At 37.1% G+C, this 25,077-nt stretch overlaps 1 protein-coding gene across 2 annotated transcripts in view; it reads right to left on the minus strand.

Annotated features, from left to right (window-relative positions):
- LOC136257907 (uncharacterized) overlaps positions 1 to 20,287 on the minus strand; it is a 36,144-nt gene extending 15,857 nt beyond the window's left edge. Inside the window, exons 1-6 of one of the 2 annotated variants that reach the window (XM_066051225.1) lie at positions 20,168 to 20,287; positions 19,729 to 20,106; positions 12,783 to 12,944; positions 12,057 to 12,479; positions 8,010 to 8,048; positions 1,991 to 2,113 (exon numbers count right to left, since the gene is read on the minus strand). In XM_066051225.1, coding sequence (XP_065907297.1) covers positions 1,991 to 2,113; positions 8,010 to 8,048; positions 12,057 to 12,479; positions 12,783 to 12,944; positions 19,729 to 20,106; positions 20,168 to 20,197 — 1,155 coding nt within the window. In that variant the 5' untranslated portion in view covers positions 20,198 to 20,287. The remainder of the gene's footprint in view (positions 1 to 1,990; positions 2,114 to 8,009; positions 8,049 to 12,056; positions 12,480 to 12,782; positions 12,945 to 19,728; positions 20,107 to 20,167) is intronic. The other variant, XM_066051226.1, reaches the window with a different exon arrangement.
- Between the last annotated feature and the right edge of the window lie 4,790 nt (positions 20,288 to 25,077).

Raw genomic sequence — 25,077 nt, forward strand, 5'->3', positions numbered from 1 at the left:
ACTTTTTCTAGCTCATCTTTCTACAGGGTGATTTATTTGTAGCTGAATTCTTTACAGGTGATTTGTTTGCAGTTGAGCTCTTTAAAGAATGGTTTCTTTGTAGCTGAACTATCTACAAGGTAACTTCTTCTAGCTGAAGTCTCTACAAGGTCACTAATTTGTAGCTGAGCTCTCTACATGGTGGTTTTTTTGTAACTGAACTCTCTACAAGGTGACCTCTTCTAGCTGATCTTTCTACAGGGTGATTTGTTTGAAGCTGAACTCTCTACAAGGTAACTTCTTCTAGCTGATCTCTCTACAGGGAGATTTGTTTGTAGCTGAACTCTCTACATGATGGTTTCTTTGTAGCTGAACTCTCTACAAGGTAACTTCTAGCTAATCTCTCTACAGGGAGATTTGTTTGTAGTTGATCTTTCTACAGGGTGATTTGTTTGAAGCTGAACTCTCTACAAGGTAACTTCTTCTAGCTGATCTCTCTACAGGGAGATTTGTTTGTAGCTGAACTCTCTACATGATGGTTTCTTTGTAGCTGAACTATCAACAAGGTAACTTCTTCTAGCTGATCTCTCTACAGGGTGATTTGTTTGTAGCTGAATTCTGTACAGGTGATTTGTTTGCAGCTGAGCTCTTTACAGAATGGTTTCTATGTAGCTGAACTCTTTACAAGGTAACTTCTTCTAGCTGATGTCTCTACAGGGTCACTAGTTTGTAAATGAATTCTCTACATGGTGGTTTCTTTGTAACTGAACTCTCTACGAGGTAACTTCTTCTAGCTGATCTTTCTATAGGGTGACTTGTTTGTAAACGAATTCTCTACATGGTGGTTTCTTTGTATCTGAACTCTCTACATTGTGGTTTCTTTGTAGCTGAACTCTACAAGGTGATTTCTTCTAGCTGAATTATCTCTTTCTATAGTTGCATGAATTCCCTACAAGGTAACTTCTTCTAGCTGATCTCTCTACAGGGTGAATTGTTTGTGGCTGATCTCTCTACAGGGTGGCTGATCTCTCTACAGGGTGGCTTGTTTGTAGCTGATCTCTATACAGGTTACTTGTTTCTAGCTGATCTCTTGAATTTTCTTCGGGTGACTGCTCTATTAGGATGACTGCTCTATTAGGATGACTGCTCTATTAGGATGACTGCTCTATTAGAGTATCTCGATCTCGCACTTGCTACACTAAGTTGGATTTCGTGTTATAACTCCGTGGTTTTAAGTCTGATTCTTCTACACCATTGAAGAGCCTTTCTAAGATGATAACTCCATCTGTACAGCGATTTTCAAAGCATTACCCCAAGCGGTTTACCTGGTAGGCGTGGCAATCAGTCGTTTTTATTAGCTAATCTCGATTGCGTAATTGTTACACACTGTTGGTTTTTTCGTTGTATCTTCCTGGTTTTTAGCTCGATTTCTTTCAAACCACAAAAGGTTTGAGGTTCAATAGTTAACCTATTCACCCACCGATTTTCAGCTTCTTCCCATACGCGGTTTACCCTGTAGGCGTGACAACATATTGGTGTTAATTTTCGTGAATAATCGCTCATAACTCTTTGCCTGTTTATCGTATTCCAGCCAAAGTTGGTGCAGAGATGCGCCTTTATATCCCCCTTCTGTGTGCCAAATTTCAAGGCAATCGGATATGGCGTGCGAGTTTTATAGCAGTTTTTGTAAGTGTGCGACAAGAAAAAGAAAAATAAGAAGAAAAAAAAAACGAAGAAACTGAGCCAATTTTTGAAGTCGCATATCTCGGAAACGCGCGAAGCGATTTCGCTCAAATTTGGAATGTGGAGTGCTACAGTTGGGGGGCATGTCCACAGCAAAAATCGTCTTGTTTCATCAAGGAAGCACAGAGCTACGGAGGTGCGAAAATTGCGTTTTCTTTCTTCCTGTCAATATACTCACGGGTGTTACGCGCCGGCTTCTTGGGCCGCACGACACACTACCGTGTGTCTTGATACAATATACTGCTGAGTCATACTTGCACACATATACCTTAGAACCTTTAGAGTAGGGTGCACCTTTATCACTACAGGTAGCTATTTCATGATCACTAATGTATGTTGTAACAGCTGCAGCTTTAGGGACAGAATCACTCTCTGAAAAATGTGACACTCTCTGTGTACGAAGACAAAATCATTACAGTATAACATTAAGTTTATAAATGAAATATGTATATGCAGCTATGTGTACCTTTACAAGCATGAGCATACATACATACATACATACATACATACAAGCATGAGCATACATACATACATACATACAAGCATGAGCATACATACATACATACATACATGCATACACACACACACACACACACACACACACACACACACACACACACACACACACACACACACATACATACATGCATGCGCATACAGACATATACTATGAGCTGATATTACCAAAATTGGCATTCATTGATACACGTATGCTACAGTTTTTTTTTAGATTTTGAAAGTACGTAGTACGTATCTCACTACTCTGGGCAGCTACTCAAGTCACTACCATGTAATAGATGTTCTTTCAGATAATTTGAAGTACATAAGCAGCCTATGCGTACCATTTTAAATGGTTTTTTACAAGTGTATAGTAACTATACAACAGTCTGTTGTATCACTTGTGCTAGAGAGTGGCAGGGTTTAGCTCCTGGTCAAATTTAATCTCCTATTTGTGTGCATAACTTTTCTGATCCAAAAGCATCAAATCTAGTCACTTGAGTCTCTTGCCAAGAAAAGTCTGGAGGGCAAACTTGAAAACTTATAAGGCACAGTAAGTTGGTTAGCTGCCAATGATACAAAATGCACGCAATAACCAAACTAAAGATACTATCAGATGGTTGTTTAACCATTTTATTTATATAAGTTTGCAATTGCTATGTACATCTGCTGTGTCGTAGTAAGATCACAATATAGTAGAGCGGCTAAGCAAAAAAATTGTTCACTTTTTGATAAAAGCACTAAACTTGGCACAACATTTGCATGCTAATTCATATTAGATACTGTACTTCATCGCTTTCTTCTACCTTTAAGAAGCATGAGAATATCAAGCGTCGAGCTTATGGTCAGAGAATTCGTGAGGTTGAGCATGCTTCTTTTACACCTATCGTCATGTCAGCAATAGGGAGGTTGGCTCACGAAGCCACAGTTTTCTACAAGCGTCTGGCTTCCCTCCTATCGGCTAAGTGGGGGTGATGAATACTCTGTAGTCCTGGGTTGGCTTCGGTGTTGTCTTGGTTTTTCTCTGCTCCGCTCGGCTATTCAGTGCATTCGAGGTGCGCGTTCATCCATTGGTGCTTACACTAGGGCTCCGCTACCAATAGATTTAGTGCAAGTGGAGTCCCGCTTGTCAGAGTAACATGCTGGCTGCGTTACTCTGTTTTTCTATTGTCTTTTACAGTTGTCCAGCATGTGCCTTTCTTTGTGCTGGGGGTGGTAGGCAAGGGCAGTCCAAAAAGCCCGGGTAAAAAAAAAAAAAAATTCATATTAGATACGGTGCCATTAAAATTACCAATCATATCATGCTCAAAGAACCTGAAAAGTAAAATTAATAGAAAATGTTTTGGGGAAACCATAAAAGTGCTCAAGCTTCAGGGGCAGTTCCAGGAGCAGTGCTGTATTTTTGAAACAGCAAATAATCACCTCTTAGTAGTGTCTCACTGTTGATTTTTGCCATTTTGGCCTTTTTAGATGGTTGTGAAGTCTTAAAAGCTGTTTGAAAAACAGCAACACGATAATTATTTTTAGAGGCGCTTAGCACGCATGAAGGTGCTGGGTGACAAGTTTAATTTTGGTTCGCTTTGGTTTCAGGTGAATTTGTAATAAGTGTTAATAAAATGTGCATATTTTCATGAGTTTATAAACTGATTTTGGCCTGACATAGAGTTTAGTGGCTATTTTAATCAGAAGTATGGCTGGCTCCTCTACAAGGTGTGTGTGTGGGAGCATTTGCCCCAAATGTCCCATCCTGGATCCGCCATCGAGCTTGCCATGGTGAAAAGCACGGAGGATCATAGTATATGAAGTCATTGATGTGCAGTATATTATTATTTCTATTGGATTGTGCCTGTACTTTTAACACTGAAATTATGGCTCCATTAGAAGTGTTTGAGAACAGGTTATTTTAACACATTTTGAAAGATTTTCTAATTGCACCCATAAATTAGAAATTCATGTAATTTAAGCAAAAACAAAGATATTGAATGCACTTGTATGGCTTCCTGACCAGCTAGAAATGGGCTTATAACCATTTCAAACCATATAATGATTTTGACGTGGCACCATATCTCAGTATACCTCACTCAACTTCCACAGAAAATTTGGTGCTTTTATCACAAAATGAACGACTTCATCAAAATTTGTTGCTTAGCCGCTCTACTAATACAGATGATTGGTTCAAAACTATCATGTTTGCTCTTATAGTATACTACAAAATCACACAGTCAGCATTACGTACCAATAACCAATTGAAACTGAAGTGGAAGGAATATCAAGTCTATGCTACCATATCAGATTGACATTATTGTTTATCACCTTGATAAAATAATGTGTATTTTTATGGGTTTGATATCAAGACACAGGGGTAGTGTGTCATGCAGTCAAGAAAGCTGGTGCATCAAACCATGTGCGTATTGACAGGAAGAAGAAAACGCGGTTTTCATTCCTGCATAGCTCCATGGTCCCTTCTCCAAAGCACACCATTTTCGCATTATAGCTGTCCACCAGATAGGGTAGGCAACACACTGAGGGAACTTTAATTAAATTCACTCCAGCCATTTGTGAGATATGGGAAGCCAAAGTTTCAATTTTGTTATTCGGTTTTTTTTCTTTCTCTCCCTTCTTAAGGGGTCTACAAGAGCCCAGATTATTATTCTTTTCGCATACTTTGCAAAAATTGTTGTAAATAATGCAAACGTGTGATTCAATTACCTTGAAATTTGGTACAAGTAAATAGCGTATAAAGATAAATTCATGCTAAGTTTGTAAAGAATTTGATAAATATCCATGGTGCTATGAATGCTTGTTCACGTAAAAGAAATCAAACTGTTGTCATGACTGCAGGGTAAACACTTATGGGAATAACTTGTCAATGAATTTGGTGTGTACATAGGTAGGGTAGGCAATCCGAAAAATTAACTTTTACAAATCAATCCCCTACCACTATAGGATGTTTATCGTGGTATCCCATTGCTAGATCACCATGAAACCGGAGGGACGATTGTTGTCTTAACAGAAATATCGCTTTTAGTATCTCACGAGATGCAAATTTATTTTAAAATTTCATGCTCCACACAAAGGATCAGATAAAACTTGCTAGTTAGCCGGACTTTATCTAGAGTTATTGTAGTTAAAAAGTACTCAGGCTAGCAATAAGTAAATGATTTGCTGGATTCCCTGCTTTAATTTTTAGAAACGAAACATAATCTTTTGAATTTAAGCTGCCATACCATCTAAGACAAGAAAAGCCAACTCTTCCTCACCGTGATGTGATAAGGTTGGATGCTAGTCTGTCTATGCTGTTAGTCTGTAAAGGATTTGAGAATTCTCACCATCTGGGCACAGAGTGTCAAAATCTTCATTCTTTGTACATGCATGATTCTCCTATTGACTCTAAAGTCCTTTGCAGCACTTCTGATGCCACACTGGTTACCTAAGGCTAGCAGCTCACCACACCTCACTTAATTTCTACTTTACAAATAGCTAAAATCTACTCAATAGTAAAAGTGTAGATCTACCAATGGAAATTCTAAATTTTTACGTATTAGATTCCTCAAAAATGTGTACTCTATTAGAGTATTACTCAAATTTCATTACCAACTATTTAATGCTCAAAAACAAAAGACCGCTCTATTAGAATGGCTTTGTCATAAATCACAATAGTTGGACGGAGAGCTAATTGATGTGTGCAGGCATCTTTATTGGTATACTAGTAGCTTATCTAACTAATAAAATCCATACAAGTGCAGATAATATTCATATGGTTATTAGAGGTGTACCGATATAAGAAAACTAAACCGATCCGATACCGATACGATACGGATTAATCATTTTCAAACCGATATGATACCGATACGATATACCGATATAACTAAGTGCAGCTATTATGATTATGATTATGATTACTGAAAACACAGTTACAAACTGATATGTTCAGGTAAGGAAACACATTACAAATCACATAGATAAGAGTCAGTTATAATTTATCTAAAAATACTTGTAGAGATTGGGATTCTATTGTGTCAGTTGGTAAATTGTTCCAATCGCGGATAGGTTTGGGGTAATAGCTAAATTTATAATGATCTGTTCTAGCAATTTATGTTTGAGGAATCACATATGCCATGTTTAACTTTATTTTAGCTACTGAAGAAACTACTGAAGACAGTTTTAAGATTATTGGCTATGCTTGGTTACCCATGGTGGTGTGGCCTCTATTGACAGCTCAGACTATAAGGCACCCACAAATATTTTAATACATGCCCCTGCCAAGATTAGTCTGGATTACTCTGCATTTTAATGGCTTGTAGAGATGGCTGGTTGTTTTATGCTGTGTTCTTGGTTCATCTTATTGCTGTTTCCCCAGGCCCACCACTATGAGTGTTTGTTGTATGATTGGTAAGCTTTGTGACAACAAAACAGTAATTATCCATGCACTTTGATGGCTTCGCGTAGCATACTGCTTTTAGACAAGGAAGATAACTACTGTTTCCCACCCTTGTTAGCTAAATAATAGGGTTTATAATATGGCTTGATCATTGGACAGTGTCCTCAAGATGGTTCAGTTGTATATCGGTGTATCGTATCGGTTTTTAGCAGCAATATCGGCTCCCACCGATATAGTAGAAATGTCTATATCGGCCACCGATATGATATGTATCGGTATATTGGTACACCTCTAATGGTTATTTAGTCTGGCCTATGTCGCCACTATTATAATCATAGTTGCAATGAATTCATTAGCCCATAAAGTACTGCTACCAATACTCTAAACTATCAGTTCCTACAATTATTCCTTGAAAGGTTGCTGTGCACTGTGGCAAAAATAAATATAAAAATGGATGACTACTTTATTAGAGTACCACAAAATTATTGTAGTCATATATCAGTAGCAGTTGTACTTACAATTGCTTATTTGCTTTGATGTATTGAGTGGTTAGATGGCTGTTTATCTAGCTAATGAAATCCATACAATTGTAAACTATATTCACACTGCTCCTAGCCACACGTCTGACACATTAGACTTCTAAAATGTGATTCATTATTAAAGTAAGTTTATTAGTCCCTATGGTGTATATAGCACTGTGCTAAACATTTCTACTTAAAAGTATTCTTGAAATGTTCTGTATAGTAACAAAATCCATGATGACTGTATTTTGCTGACTTTAATAGAGCATTCACTAAATTTGTAAAATAGTTTTGTTATGAAACTCAATTAAACATGCAATATATATATAACTTCTGTCTTCAATAATATTATCATTTTGTCTGTAGATAAGGAGAAATCTGGGTAAAAGTCAAACTCCAAACCCAGTCTATGGCTGACTTCAAACAGATACAAAATCCACAGAAAACAGCCAAGCTATTAATAAAGGGTGTGGCCTTTAAAAGCAAGTTGTGAAATCAAAGGTTGTGGCCAAGAAAATACTAATGCTAATAATGTAGACAACCTTTATAAAGAATAACATCATTGCAGCCATTTCTTGGCCACCACCTTTGATTTCACAATTTTTTCAATTAGGCTTTTAAAGGCCACATCCTTTTTCACAGCGTGGATGTTACATTTTTGTGTGGATTAGAATATTTGCAGCAAAGCATATCAGTACAGTTCTATATCCATTAGCCAGCCAGCCATACTATCAATTTTAAGTGGCTGGATTATCTGCAGTTAGCCTTGAAGTAATGTCTTTAATCAACCACAATATTTTCCAATACAACCCTCTTGTGTTATACTCATGAACACAGCATGCACTTTCATGTTCATTCATTGCAAACTGTATCATATCTGCACATACCTTAAAAGGTTTTTTCTTTCTATGAAATGATCCAGGTCTCTAGATAAAAGAAATTTTACATAATATAGCTGCTGGTTGAGAAAGTTGAAAATACAATTTATTTTCTAACACTAAAATCTCAATAGTGATGATATACAGTAACTATATATTATGCCTACAATATAGCATAACTTTTTCATCCCATTATGCTATAGCCATGCAATTTTCAATTGCTATTAATCTACTACTTGGTAATCAAGACACATGGTAGTGTCTGGGGTGGCCTAAGAAGCCATGTATATTGACAGAAAGAAAATTCAATTTTTCACACATATGTAGTTCCATGATCCTTTAACCGATTGAAACCACTTTTGCTGTAGCATTGCCCACCAGGTACATACCAAATTTGAAGGAAGTTTCCTCACTGACTAGCCACAGCTTTGGGGTTTTTCTTTGTTTTTTCTTCACTTTGCAAAATCTGACATATAACACAAATTTGTACTACAACAGGAGCTCATAAGCACTTTCGGCGCTTATAAGCTCCTGACTACAATCAAGCTGAAATTTGGAACATTTAATGGGTTATTAATGCAAATCTCAGTACCAATTTAGGTGGAAATCCAACCAATATTCACGACAATATTATAAGATCAAACTTCTGTCATACCTACAGGATAAACCGCTTCAAGAAATCAGTTGAAAATTGGTCTGTAGTTATAGTAACCATTGTAAGAGTGCCTTTTGGTGGTTTGAAAGAAATCAAGATTATATAGGACCATGAAGATACAATGCAAAAACCAAACAGTATGCATTTATCACACAATTGAGTTTTGTTAATATAGTATTGGTTGGGTAAACTCAGGTCAAAAGTGCATTCAAATTAGCCTGAAAAGTTTCAATTGCTACAAAATTTAAAAAAAAATTTGATGGAATTTTCTACCTGGCTGCCTAACTGTTGTTTAGAGATAAGTGTTTGCTTCCAGCAAAGTTAACCAGCTAAGTTTAACTGCTTGTGTTTCTCAAAGCATTGCTTTGCTGTGAGCAACATTATTCACTGTTATTCTTGTTAGAAATTTTGTTATACTACTCCTGTGTGGAAAACTTTTAGTTACGAGATTTGCTGTTATTATTGCTTTGTGTGTTCCTTCTGACATAATATATTCAGAGTGATAATACCTTCACTGGAAGTGGCATGACAAAGTTTTGCTGACTGCTTGAATATATATAGTGCTGTGATTAACAATAACTGTATAATATTGTGACGGAAGTTGAGAAAATAAGCTAGTCTCCACATTTGCTAACTTTAACAATTCAGAACTTCAGATTGAAAAAAGTTAATGATTTGATATCTCTGGTTAGTAGTGAGCATCAACATTGCCAAATGGATGGAAAAAAAATATCAGGGCTGTATCTACCATGTTTAAGTTACGGTCTTCAAATTCAGAAAATTGATTGTCCCCACTCTAGCTTAGAATTCCTAAACAGTTAAAGTGTTACCAATTTGTCTACTCTATAGTTAAACACTGACAAATTTCATTGTGAATCCCAGGTCTGAACTACCAGCATAGTGCTTTACAACTCCCTCAGTTTTACAAATAGATGCCAATGATCCACATGTAACTTTGCTGCATAACAGCTATGTATATCACCCCCTTGAGGTTAATAATTAATATAGAATCCACTGTATTGGACATCACGTTTTATAAATCAGAGACAAACCTCAAGAAGTGCAGTAACCATATACTTACATATATAGGAACATGCACTTATGAAAATACATGCAATTAATAAAACGTTTTCCCCAAAGCTTGATGGCCTATTATCCCCACTACAAAAAATTGTGTGCCAGTGGAGAGGCTAATCAATGATAAAACTAAATTGATAAGCCAGTTCCCCATAGTTGTTGAAATTACAAGGAGGGCAAAGAAGGTATGCCGAACTTAATGAATTTGCTGAACATAAGCTCATTTCTTAGCAGTTTTGTAACTCGTCCATTTGCAGTTTTCTGCTTGTGCCATAAGACAATCAGGAGGAAGCACTTGAAGCCACAATAGAATGGAACACTTGTATACCTACAAACCAGTGCTCAGATGTTCTACGTAAAAGCCATTCACAGTGCACTCCATTCTGGATGTTACATAGCTAAAGGATGATACTAAAATTGGGACATACAACCAGTGCAAAAGGAATGAGATATACACTGTACTAGCCTAAAATGTGGATTACCAGTTAGTAATAGTATAGTACCAAAATTTTTTTACACACAATAGCCTTGCACACAAGCCTTGCACACAAGCCTCTGAGTACAATATACATGGCACACTTGAACCAATACTTAAGTCCTGCATTTAAAACTAGTCTTCGATAAAGTGCAAGTTATGATGAAGTTGTCACTGTTAGCACTCTAAACAAACTTAAAATGCACAAATTCTAGCTGATCTTGCCAGCCATTAATAATGACATTGTCCTACCTGTAGCCCATGTACCCCTCACCACCAGTACATGTACCTGTAAGCCTGAAAAGCTGATTTAAAACAATCTGAACACAAATCAAAGCAACAGTATTCTTTTCCACAGTCTTAAAGCTTGTGTCTTAGGCTTGTTTATAGCAAGAATTGTGTGCCATTGTAATCAAACAGAAAATATATTTCTAAACTAGTTATAGATGTAAGGCTTAACATTAGCTCAAGGGTATATTCAAGCGATTGTTTGGTCATGGCCATTGTTTGCATTTGAGCAGCTATATAGCTATTTTGATAAATGGATGTTCTTAGGCAAGTTTTTCCCAACAAAATGGTGAGTCCCTTTATCATTTTATTCCGTAATTTAGTGATGTCCATAACAAACTAAAGGTAACTCAATTTAGGGCAAGACAGAGCAAGGTAAACTGAAAAGATAATGCATCAGCAGGTGCACTTGAGAGAACACATTTATTTATTTATTTATTATTAAGGCTTTACAGCACAAGTGCTGAAGGACACCTGGTCCTACAGCTTGTCTAAAGTTGTTACAGTAAGTGTGTTTGAAAAGGTGGAGAAAAGAGAAAAAACCAAAGGCTGGGATGGGCGGCCTCGAACCTGCAGCCATCCAATAAACCTCAAACGCTTACAGGAGTCTGCCAGGCAGTCAGGGTGTTTTCTCCTTGTCAATTTCATGTATATATGTATCCATAGGAACTCTAGTAATGAAGAAAGAGTGTAAAGCCATGCTCCACTAGGGACCAGGTTGTAATTCAGCTAAAGACACTCTTTGCCATGACACTGTCCCAAACAGACTGAAGTGAGGGATCTATAGAATAAGTTGGAAGACTGTTAGTGAACTATAGGTATGGCAAAGTTGCTCATCAAGTTAATTGGGTAACTGGCCTAAGATATGCAGAAGGTAAATAATTTGAGCAGAAACCGAACTTTTTGGCAGAGATATTTATGCTATACTGATATACATTAAAATGTTAACTGTACAATACACATTATAAAACCGACATGCATTGCAAACAGGAATTAACTAAGATTACACCACCATCTTGTTCCCAACCCTCAAAACCCCAGTTCTAAACAGTTATTATTAATTTATGTGCATCAATGGAGCAACTGAACTGTAATTAATCTGAAAATTTTCATTTGAGATAATTTAGCTGTAAAATATATTTGATGCATTATATTTTCGTGGACAGCCTATCCCACAAAAGTACTTTGTCAATAAATTTTCTGTACAACAAAATAATTAAACATGTATAGCTATTCACCTTCGCACTGTTGTTTAGATTAGAACACCCTTACTTTGCAGACATTATTACATTGTCCAATCAGGTCACTGATAATTTTTAGAGGTGCATAGTGCTACACTACGTGCCTAGTTAAACAGAAAGTGGATCAAGGTATGTTATACTTGTTGTATGATAAATGAGTAGTTGTATATAATGGATGCCTGTAACTGAGCTGCCAAACAATTATTCATAAGCAAAAATTTCACGAGCGTAAATATTTAGCGTGAGTTAATTAAATTAACTATGAAAAAATTATTCTTACTGTCCACTGATTATTTCCTGATCTACAATAATGTACTCACTTGTATATTTCCTTCATCATCAGCTTCATCTGCTGAAGATGTTGACTCTACAGCAAGACTTTCCTTTATATCTTCTTCTACAAGCTTGACTGTGTGTTTTCGTAATTGTAGTAGAGCCAAATTTGGTTTGCTAACTTGTGATTCCATTGATGATGCCCTGCTTCGCACATCTATAGATGATGCTCTACTTCTAGCATCACTTTCCTCTGATGCCAGCTCAATATTATGGCGTGCACGATCAACATCTTGAGCAAGATAGCGTTTAACCTCTCTTAATATGCTTCGCGTGCAACGGTAATGTTCAGTCAAGATCTGTGTGTTGAAATCCATCCGAAGTTGTTTTCCAAGAGAGTTTTGTGACCAATTAACATACTCCATCAATTTTTGAAAGTTTGCTACTTCAGGACTTGCTTGATAATCACTCTAAATGAGAAATTAAACTGTTAAACTAAATGTACATTTTTTTAGAAAACTATATGTGATCGGATTTGTGAAAAGATACCTTTTTCACACACACAATTTGACCCATTTTTTGAACTTTGAAGCTTCATAACCTTTTTTATCATTGCATATAATTGCCTGACATTTTATTTGAGTACAGCTACTGTAACAGTATCTGGCTACATTTTGAAACTAAACAAAAGTTAATCAGTATAAGGAGTCAAGTACTACATTTTTTGTTTGCTGGGTACCAATCTGGTCACATAATTTATATTGACTGCTCACTTGTGATAGGCCTTCTATACGTTTGTCCTTTACTAGTAGCTCTTCCTCTAGGGCAGCATTTCTCTCCTCAAGTTTCTGAATGCACGTGTTTAGCTCTTCTAAGCCTGACTTCAATGCCTCAGTAACTTTATCATACACTGTATCTGTCTTTGTTTTAAACTCCTTGAAGATAATAAACACGGATAAAGAAGATTAGAAGTTTTAAAGGTATCATTGCACTTAAGTATATCACAAATTTAATCCTATGCATTTGGTAGCCCTTAAGTTAGCAATAAGCCAAAGTTACCCATTCAAAAGTGCAAATTTATTGTAAAACATGAGAACTGAGGCATAGATTTTGAGCAAATGAGCACTACAGCATAGCATAATTTTCATGTAAAATTAACAGCATAAATAAGCTGGTGTCTCCATCCCATAAAACAAGGATTTTGCAAATTCATTTAAGGTACTTAAACTGCTTCCACCCCCCTGCTACCATACCACTACTTTACTATTACTAAGTTACTTGTTTGCTTACTTATCACTTACAGATCTTATAATGTAAAAAAAAATTACAAGTGCTAATTTGCATTAATAACTACTTTTTAATTTTTAATATACTAGTTTGTTTGGTTCTTGTTATTGCTTACAGCTATACACATGTGACTGTTCTATTAGGGTGACAGAGTATCTCTAGCCAGCCTTCACCTAGTGTGTCTGCTAGCATTATGAATACAGCTAGACCAATAATATGGGGTGTGGTAATTGTGATTGAATAAAAATATTGTTAAGAGGTATGGTCTCCAAGCTCAATCAACCTATATCATTAATGGGTCTTGAAGTTACAGTGTCTATTGAGTGTAAGCATTAAAACTTTATATAAATAAGTTTGTGGCATCTAAATATGCTGCTCAAGCTGTTCAGGAAAATTAACACCTTCATATGGTTTCATTGCATGAAGAAGACAACTGACTAGCTGATAAAAGGAAAAACAAGGCACAGAAAGCACATGCACACTCAGTGGAACCCCAAAAGCACATCCCACTGGTGAGTTTGTTATTGTGGCATAAAACGGTGGCCATACACTGCTTTGTGCAACCACAGTCAGACAGGCAGGCTGGCAGACAAAAATTTGAGTTCAGGCAATTTTTAAAAATTCTATATCCAGCTGCCTGTAAGTGTTTTCTTGTTTTCGATGCTGATTAATGTTGATGTTATATAATACTTTTTTGTATAGGTGATTTTCATCACATAGAGTTTACTGGTTCTATATAACCTTCATTTCTCATATACAGGCTGCTTTTAGCATAAGCCATTTTGCTCACGTGGATGAAAAAAACACAAATATACAAACATGTATACATATATACAAACATTTGAAAAACAATTACACACGTTTTTTGGAAAAAAATTCAGTAAACCAGACATGACCTGGTTTAGAAAATTGCTGTATATTCTACTAGTATTGGTACCTGCCCCACATGCAGGGATCACATTATAATAACAACCAAGCATTGAACATCAGTGCCATTCATGCCCTGCAGCATGCATAATGATATCATTCTTAATACCACCATCTTGCAAAGTATACCGAAAAGATGGGAAGCATGCAGGTACTCCTGAACCAGCAGAATTGTAGTAGCTAAGCTAAAACTACTGTAGTAATGTGTATGCTTATAACACACAGGTGTGAACAATGTGGATGGTTCTTGTAGTACCTGTCCCATTATGCAGGCTATGCATGTAGCATCACATGATAATATGCATGTTGACCACAAAAGACATTAATTTATTGGTACCTGCCCTACAATGCAGAAGTTGCCATATTGCATATTATAATATGTTGGGAACATAGCTAATGTAATGAAAACCATGCATTAAAATTCATTGTTGCATGTATAATGAGTATCACTTTGGAAGAGAGGCCATCCTGCAAGTACACTGGAATATACAGATACTTTTAAACAGCAGAGCTGTGTGTGTGTAGCTACATAAGCAAAGACTACTGTGCATACCTTTCTACCATACAGGCGCAAACATTATTATCTGGTGTTAGTATAGTACCTGTCATGTAGGCCATACATGTGACCCACTGAGTGAAAACTGGCTGTTTTTGCAAAATTCTATTTTGCCATAAAATTGTATTGAAATACACTGGGTTTTTAAAAATACATGTGCTACATGAAAATTTTATGCATGTTTTATAATCGCGTTTGTACACACTGAAATTGAGCTCAAATCAATAAAGCCTATACACCACTGGATTAGCCTGTTTACGGAGAGTCAAACAATCTTTGTTACGTATTCGCACAGCAAAGGATACGTGAATAATGAACGTTGATCTACAATGCAGTAAAAACAATGTTCACCGTCGTCATTTCTTAGTTGAAATGGCCTCTCCTTTGTCAACACGGAGGAGTACAGGGAAAGCACTATACCTTGATTGATTTGCCAGTTCATGGTGCACAGATTGAGCCAAGCCCAATCTTCATAGCTTGTTTCAATTGAGAGTTAAGATGGATTATCTAAGCGCCTGAAATTTATTTCCCATATTGTTGCTGTACAAATCAAGTTTATCACTGTTCGAACTGTCAAGCGCTATAATTCCAAGGCCATGGCTGAAACTTTGGCTGTCCACTCTTTTATTACTATAGACTACAGAGATGCAATAAAATGGAAGTCGAGGAATGTGTGAAATGGCTGGTTTTTGCTCAGCCGGTCACATATATGACGTTTAACTTACTGACAACAAAAAGAAACTACATAAGGTAGGGTGCAGTACATGCCTACAGTGCAGGCTGAGCTTTGTATTTTAACAATATTACACTCCCTCCTGTTCCCTTTACTACACTACAACCTATACCCATTGTCATCACCTCTAACCTCCATGATCCCTACATTTACAGCACTACTATACATAATGTATGATATTTTGAGTAAGCTACAGTGAATGTGCCACAACCCATGGAGACACTGGAATGACTCCCACTAAGAGAGTTGTCAACAATTTTACCATAGCAACACACATACACCATCCTCCCATCCTATAAATGAACATACACTGATTACATTACCCTTACCAAGAAAATGGTCAACAATGTTACCATAGAAATTATTTGAGTGATTGAAGGCAACATAATGCTTTGAAGTCATACAATTAAGTATACACCGCATATCATAAGTTATACTAGTCTTATATACTTCAACAAAATACTTATGGTGCAGTATATCTAAACCAAAACAGCCAAGCTGTAAAAAAAGAATGTGGCTCCCAAAAAAGCTAGAGTGAAAAAAAAGATGTGAAACACAAATTCACCTGAATTGTCGTAATTAAATTTTTTTGCCATTAACTACCATCACAGTCATTTCTTGGCCGCCACCTTGGATTTCACATCTTTTTTCACCCTGGCTTTTTTGGGGCCGCACTCTTTTTTTACAGCTTGGCTGTTTTGGTTTAGATATCACTTCTTTTTGTATTGCAAGCCACAAAGCCTGCATTAAACTGGTTTTTGTGCTTCCTTTTAACTTGTTTTTTCTTCCTTTACTGCAGGAATTGTAGCACAAAAGAAGTAATTGTGTGTATAGCTTTTTGCCTGATTAAATATTTGTATATTTAACACTGAATGACTATCACATACTGTAGTTAATAAGATGACTTCTTACATAACTTAACTGTAGCTGAAACTCTCATTGTTGTTGCTGAGCTCTTTTCAGGGTAAATTGTTTCTAGCTGCACAGTCTAAATGGTGATCTGTTTCACATATTTCTACAGGGTGATTTGTTTGTAGCTGATTCTCTATAGGGTAACTTGTCTCCAGCTGATTTTTCTACAGTGTGATTTGTTTGTTGCTGATCTCTCTACAGTGTAACTTGTTTCTAGCTGAGCTATCTACTTTTTTCGCTGTATCTTCATGGTGTTTAGCTTGATTTCTTTCAAACCACAAAAGGTTTGAGGTTCAATGGTTAACCTATTCACCCACCAATTTTTAACTTCTTCCCATAAGCGCTTTACCCTGTAGCTAGGCATGACAACATATTGGTGTTATTTTTCTTGAATAATCGCTAACAACTCCTTCACTGTTTATTGTATTTCAGCCAAACATGGTGCCAAGATGTGCCTTTCTATCCCCCTTCTGTGTACCAACTTTCAAGGAAATTGAATGTGGTGTTCGCGTTTTATGGCAGTTTTTGTAAGTGTGAAAAAAGACGGAGACAAAGAAGAAGAAACAAAAACGAAGAAGCTAAGCCAATTTTTGAAGTCGCATATCTTGCGAACGCTTGAAGCGATTCCACTCAAATTTGATATGTGGAGTACTGATGTTGGTGGGAGTGTCCAAGCAAAAATTGTCTTGTTTCGTAAAGGCAGCACAGCTACGGAGGTGCGAAAATTGCATTTTCTTTCTTCCTGTCAATATACTCATGGGTGTTGCATACTGGCTTCTTGGCCGCACGACACACTACTGTGTGTCTTGATATATATATATATATTTTATATACTGTCGGCTTGCCTTTTAATGGAGAACGAGTTATCTTTGTTTCACATCTGTGCCATAGAGTTATGTGTGTTCGTTTATGTGTGGTAAATTATTGTATACATAAAATTATAGTCACCTTGAACAGTCTTCTTGGTTAAGAGCATGTCATTGCTGAGCAGACATAGACCAGAAACTGCATGTACCTTTACAAACTCTCCAGTTCACGGTGATGATGAAGTCCCAACTCCATAGCTTGTTGCATTTGTGCTTTATGATTGATAAAATGGGTGCCTGTAATTTATTTTGCTATATAAACCAATTGCTTGCTCTTCCAGCTGGATTACTCCAAGAGTACATTCACCAGATAAGGATGAAACTTCAACTAACTCATTGGTTTTTAACTCTAGATAACAAAGAAGTCTTAAAAAGAAGTTTGAGAAAAATTTTGGCTCAGTAAGTCATGGTATCATTCCATTAGGTCAAGACAACAAAATTCAGAAATCAATACATAAAGTAGTACTTAACGTATACAGGTTGAAACCACATGGTCAGAAAAACCGTTCTATGCCATCATGCAATGATTAATATGTCAACATGGTTCCATGTAAGTCTATGCATTTTCTGTTTAACTACTTCGAACAACTGATTGCAATTAAAAACTGCTCCTGATTGGGCTTTAACTCAACTAGACTTGTTCTCCAATTCTGTTCTTAGGCTGGTGCTAACTATGCTGCCTCTTTACAAGCAGGCACTATAATGTTTAAGTGCTACCCTGAAGAAAGCAGTGCACAGAGAACTAAACTACGGCTCATTGCATTTTAAGTTCACCTTTAAAATAAAGCAAACTTCTGTTGACATCTGCATCATATTGTCAAGTGCAACCAAGTTGATGATCCAATCCAAAGGCTGCAGCACATGTTGCTGTCAGATCTTCAGTGCTGATCACTGTAAAGTGCTAATAACAATAACAATCCAGGTTAGACCTGGATCAGTATAGATGAGACCAAGGATGAGACTTAACCCACTTACGTACACAAATCTGACCAGGTTTCAATGCTAGTGCATAAGTAAGGCCACTCTAAATAATTTCTGTTTCCCATCCTGGATTCAGGCACATTTGCATGCAGGTGGGTGGTCCATTTCCATTATCTCATTATAATATTGGCAGCTTTTCAAGCCATTATTTGTCTGGCACAACCATGAAGGCTGCTGTACCTTCCTTTTTAAGTTGCAAAAATAGCACAAACGTGAATTTGTGTTGTCTTGATAGCACTGCTGACACGTGAGCGAAACTGTAACAAGATGGCTTTCACTGAGCCTGTACAGAATGTAAGAAAAACCAGAAAGTAATGGAAGAATATGGAAGAATATGGAGTAATGGAATATTTAGAACTGACAGTAACCACATGCAGGCAGTGGATGTGAAACAGAGAATTTATTTGCAGCGGCCTAATCCTCATTATGCAGAAGGGTTTAGCTACAGGAAATGTATCACTATATCTTACCTACTTCATCCACCATGGCATGCCAAAACAGCTATTTCTCAAGAACAATAAATGACTGGAACATACTACCAACTGATACTATCAAAATTACAGATACTGATCTATTTATGACTAGATCAAACTCCAATAGGGTTGGTAATGAAAAAATCAACCTCTGTAGTTTCTCCTCCAGCGCTGGGTGATCAATCCTACCCAAGTCTACATCAAAACCGTAGGGTAATAATGTGGTGATTCCCCTTGCTGTTTCTGTAGTACAAATTTTAATTTTCGTGATTTTTCAGGTTTTAAATAAAAATGGGCAGCAGCATCGATCAGTGATACTGTTTAGAGCGCTTCAATGTTTCCGTTGATGGTGCATTACGTGGTGGTCATTATACTATCGAAATGGATGCATATTCTTGGTGAAACAGATGCTGCGAGTTTCTAAATCATAGCGTGAGCGAGAACATCAGTTTGCGTTGGCACGCAAACACTGTAAAGCTCCACTTAATAAGGTCCAAAAGGTGTCTGGGAGTTAGTGAATTAACCTTGGACTTTGTTAAGTGAGTTTCAGTGGGTTGAATTTTCATTGCAGATCCGTCGAGTGCTGTTTTACCGAAAATTGAAGTACAGCGAATCACCTTTTAAGCAAGTGTAGTTTGTAGAGTACCTCACCCAATAACCCAAAAAAGCAATGGACAACATTCTAGATCATCCTGCCCATTTTTATGAAAATGAGCCAAAATCCCTCAAAATTTACGACACGGCTATATCCCAAACGGAAGGCATTTGGTCACTACTGAATCCAGTGTTTAAAACTAGACTCCATCCCCTGAGTTACAAGTTAATCCAAAGAGGGTCAATTTTTCATTGCCAACCCTAACTATTATGATTGTAATTAATGTATTGTGTTTATGTGATTCCTGAGCACACCAGTAGGGCTGACTACTCAGTAAAGTAAACAATAATAATAATAAATAAATGTAATAATATCTTTAGTAGCTATACCTCAGAGTGAACTTCATAGGTAATTATCGGTATTTGCTGTTGAGATTCAGCCAACTTTGCAGCAGTACCTCTCAGTTGATCAGCTAACTCCTGGTGAGCAGGATGTTCTTTCTCTGATTCAAGACAAGTTACAAAGTTTGTGTAGGCATGTTCACCCTTTCGTGGTAATAGACCAACCAGAAAATCAATCTTTTGATTTTGAGTAGTCTGTTTATTAGAAAGCGCATCCCATTCCTCTTTAGTAAGTAAATCAAACTCCCTTAGTAGAGGAATAAGTTCTTCTAAACCGAGGGATTTCCTTAGGTCTGAGTGGTGTTTTTGTAAAATTCTTTCAAAATTCACCGTGACGGCGTTTGCCGCAAAGGCAGTCAGATTGCCCTATGCAGTAATATAAGTACAGTATAACACGATCATTGCATGCATCAGTAAAGCTTGGTACCTTTTCAATTTGTGCTGTAGGTAACGCCATAGTCCCCTACCTCGTAGCTACCCAACTGTGACAATTCTGAATGGCAGGTAAATACCCACACCCCTTATTTAGAAAGCCAAAACATTGCAAATCCGTCGATCTTTGCATACGTATAAACTAGGCTGGGCGTGGCTCCTGATTAGTATTCAGTAAAAGAGCGACCAAGATAGGGTCTGACCATATGTAATGGGCAATTTGAAGCTGAGGCCACTCTCAACTCAATACTCTTTTGTATAGTTTTCAGCAGAAAATATTTACGTTCATCACGTGATCACCGGAAAGTAGAGGATATAATCATACAGTACGGTAGTACTGTATAGTAGGATCATGCTAAATTGGGCTTTTCCAACCGAAAATATCACCCTAAAACCAAGCCTCAATTTCCCTTCAAGACAACTTGGCGGTATTGGTTAGGCACAAGTCTTCAGATTAGTCCCAAACCCTTCCAAAAAGTTTCTATGGAATTTTTAAAATTTTCTATTTAACAGGATTTTATTCTGACTAACTGATGCCTTCAGCCAAGCATAACTCGACAATAGATGTAGCTATGGGCTTGATTTCTTCACTGTTCAACGTCACTTCGTCCGAAGATGTGCCTTTTCACCTACCGCCGCAGTAAGTACAATGCATGCATCGTGGACTTTCTTTTGTACCCAGTTCTTTTCACTGACAATGCAAGGTGCTCATCATTTGTGATAGTGGCGCATTAGTGCTAATAATTTATTTAGTACATGGTGCTGGACTTTCTGTGGTGGCTGGTACTCGGGGCGATGCATTTGTTTCTCATGTGTTTGAGTTCAACTGATTGTTTCAGACAACAGGTGGAGGATAAGAACTCATTCTTAGCAAAATAGAACAGATCACACGCTAATTAGTTGACACGGTTTAATCGCTTGCGTTTCTTCAGTAACACATTGCTTTGCTGTCTAAGTTCTTTGTACTAAGGTATGAACACTGCTAATTGTTTGTTTCTTGTGTGTTTGTGTTCAACTGACTGCTACAGATGATGGGTGGAGGATAAGGACTCAATTTTAGCAAAGTAGGACAGACACGTGCTGATTAGTTGGCACAGTCTAATCGCTTGTATTTCCCATTAACGAACTGCTTTGTTGTCTGTGTAAGTTGTACTAAGGTGTTCATTCTATGAACAGTTTAGTTTGTTTCTCGTGTGTTTGAGTTCAACTAACTGTTCCAGATGACAGGTGGATAATAACTCATTTTTTAGCAAAGTAGAACTGATCAGTCTTGTGTGTCTGAATTCAACTAACTGTTCCAGACGATGCCGGGGTGGATAAAATCTCGTTCTTAGCAAAGTAGAACAGACGTACTGATCGTTTCACGATGCTTTACTGCGTAAGTTCTTTGTACTAAGCTATTTCATTCTATGAACACTGATGTACTGGCCTGTATGCCCAGCTTGTTACAACTGAGATTGGCTGCTCAGAGCATACACCTGTGACGCTGACCAACTTATCTCGTACATGCAAGTTACCATTAAGCCATTGTTTGATCAAGCTGCCAGAATTGCAATATTCTGCTCATACTGACAGAATTTTCAGTGCTTGCTCCTCAGATCTGTGGGATGCGTCAGATCTAATTAATTTAATGTAATAATTGATGTATGTGTGTGTTTTTTGTGTGTGTGTGTGTGTGTTTGCCTTGCCAGGGCTCCAGCTGCTTAGAAGCTTGATATCCCTGCATCTAGGTTGCTTTTTTATTTCCTGTATATACACATGGCTTAAACCATATAAGATGCATAAATCAATCAATTAAATCAATTGTTGTAGAATATCAGTACACCAATTTATGTGCAAAATTACAGTTTGTGTTCAGCAAAAAAAAATTGATGGCGTTTTCTTTGATTGACTTCCCAAAGCTACATTAAATCATCTTTATGAAACAAACTAGTTACAGCAGTTCTATAAAAAGAACAGAAACAAGTATAAGGAATTTTAAACTAGAGTAGGAATCAACTAGAATATAGTGCACCAATAAAAAGTACTGAAACAAGCTTGAGTTGGTATATGACAGCAAATTACTGTAACACAAAAAGAAGTGAATATCCCTAATGTGGTTTTCAATTACGGAAACTCCACAGCACAGTATGGATATTCACTTCTTTTTGTGTTACAGAAATTGCTGTCATAATATACCAACTCAATCTTGTTTCAGTAGCTACTTTTTATTGGTGCACTATATTCTAGTTGATCCCTACTCTTAAAATAGTTAAAATTCCTAATTTTTTCTTATACTTGTTGTATTAATGCCACGGAGGAGTTGCTCATCACAAAGTAAGGAGCACTCAATATACTATAAGAATCAATATATATGTAGTAGTTGTAACATGGGCACGAGTGATTTGCCTGAAATATACACACGAGCACGAGGGCGCAGCCCGAGTGCGAGTGTGTATATTTCAGGCAAATCACAAGTGCCCATGTTACAACTAATATATTCCACTTGGGTGAATCACCTGCAAGTGTACATGGAAACTGCTGGAACGCTTTGCGAGTGTATTTATATGGGACCATGTGACTTTCGATTGTGGATAACGTCGTAAGAGCAACGACAAGGCACTGCTGAGAGGCCGAACGTAAGTGTATCGTCACGAGCATGCAGATCGCTTCGATTGTGGGTACGCAATTAAACACAGGAAGCCCAAATACGAGCTGAACAGCTCATAGTGAAGCTTAAGTGCACTATAAAGTACTTGCTATACTAGCCATGAATAAACTAAAGTAGTGAATATGTTTACAGCGCTATAATGGCCTAGCCAATTAAGCGCCACGCCCAGTCATTACGCGTGTGTGACATCGCGCCAGGTGTCAAAACGGCTATGTAAGTTCAACTACACTAAAGTACTTACTTTACTAGCCATGAATAAACTAAAGTAGTGAATACTATTAACACTAATGGCATATCAATTAAGCGCTACACCCAGTGTCTGTGGGACATCCCCACGTGACTATTGAATGTAACATGTTTAATATAAACTAACCTGTGACCTTCTTCGTTCAGTAAAACATTGAACTATCTTCTTCCCCAAGTCCATGATCTATGCCTTGGCTCACTTTACGAAAACTAAAACCCACTATCGATCCTGTGGAGTGTCGCTATATTAAAGGAGAGGAGATCACACAGTTTCATCAAAGAAATCAAATGATTTCTGAGAATGCTTGGAATGCATTAACGAGAATAGGAGGTAGTATATACAAGTTATATCACTCCTAGGAGGGATATAACTTGTATATACTACCTCCTATTCTCGTTACTGCATTCCTGAGCACTGCTAGCAGTGCTATTATACCACTTATACACCTTCTCTTCCCTTTGAAGTGAGGTGTGAAAGTGGTATATATATATAAATGATGAAGCAAACATGTCTGTTTCATCATTTCATTATATTTTTGTCGTAAAATGATTGTTCTAATCAATAAGAATATTGCTCTCCACTAAACACAGCTCAGTGGAGACAGCAAGGTGCTCTATTGACTGCAACTTTCTGCTGGCCTGTACAGCATGAACACAATAGTGAGTAGGGACCCGCCGATTATGCTGGCACAATTTTGAGCATAATAGGTACCTAAAAGCATTGAGCATAATGCCAGCATAATAGGTTAAATATTTGTACGATAGTGTAAACTCTTGCTGGAAAAATGACAATTGCAAAATAAGATCGATATACTCTAATAGAGCAGTCAGTAACTCTAATAGAACAATCATCAAACTGACTGTTCTATTAGAGTACATCGATCTTGTCTCTTACATGCAGGCATGCAGCAAGAATTTATTATTTGTGTTCCAGCCATTCATTCTTTTCTTTCTATATAGTGTTAGCTAGTAGCAAAGCATATGAACTAAGGCATGAACATTGAGCATAATCGAGCATAATAGGTATATATTGAGCATTAATTTAAGCATAATAGGTGAATTTTTGAGCAGTGCAGCATAGCATAATAGGTAAAATTATGAGCATAATCGGCGGGCCCTTAATAGTGAGAGAAAGATAACACAGTGCAACCAGGAGAGTGTCTGGTTGTAAGAGGTATTGTGCTTCTGTGATAAAAGATCTGCCAGACGATTATAGAAAATAGTATTCTCCTTGCCCAAACCACCAAAAGTTAAAAAAACAATTAGCAAGTGGGGTGAAAGATTCACAGTCAACGTTATGTATACAATCCCCATAGTTATTCATGCTACACAATGTGAACTATCATCTTCTATACTGATCAGATGTCCCACAGGAAGAATATTACCTTAAGATGATCATTCTGGTTTATGGCTCAATTGAAAAATCCTAGCCTATATATTATGTAAGTCCATGTGAAGCCTTGTAAATTCTCCTCATATAATTACAAGCCACAAACTTGATTAGTATTTGTAGTAAATTTTGTGTAAACAATTTTTAACAGAGACTGTAAAATATATCACAGCATACTGTGTGGTGAGGCTCAGACCATGAAGTCACATTGCATTAACATCTAGAGAGCATACAACACACATACATTATTATGCACAAAGATGGTTCAAGGTATGGTTCAAGGTAAGGTATGGTTCAAGCTGTATATCTAGCAGAGTTAAGTTATGGTATAAGATACACAGCACAAACCTTTTTAGTACAATATTGTATTATTGTTTCCAGTGATCCAAGCATATAAGGTTTACAGATGCTAACATACTTTTGACAATAATATACAGCTGCATGTGCAGTGTACCATCTCTCACTTGCACTGACAACTGTTTACAACTCCATGCAATAACTTATGTACAGCAAACATATAATAAAACCATAAAGTCTACAGTAGCTGGAAAGAAAATCATTGGAGGTCAAAAGGGATGCAGATGGTCAAACAGTCACGATCACTGATGATGGATACGCA

This window comes from Dysidea avara, chromosome 6, assembly GCF_963678975.1.
Source record: "Dysidea avara chromosome 6, odDysAvar1.4, whole genome shotgun sequence".
NCBI classification, from domain to species: Eukaryota; Metazoa; Porifera; class Demospongiae; order Dictyoceratida; family Dysideidae; genus Dysidea; species Dysidea avara.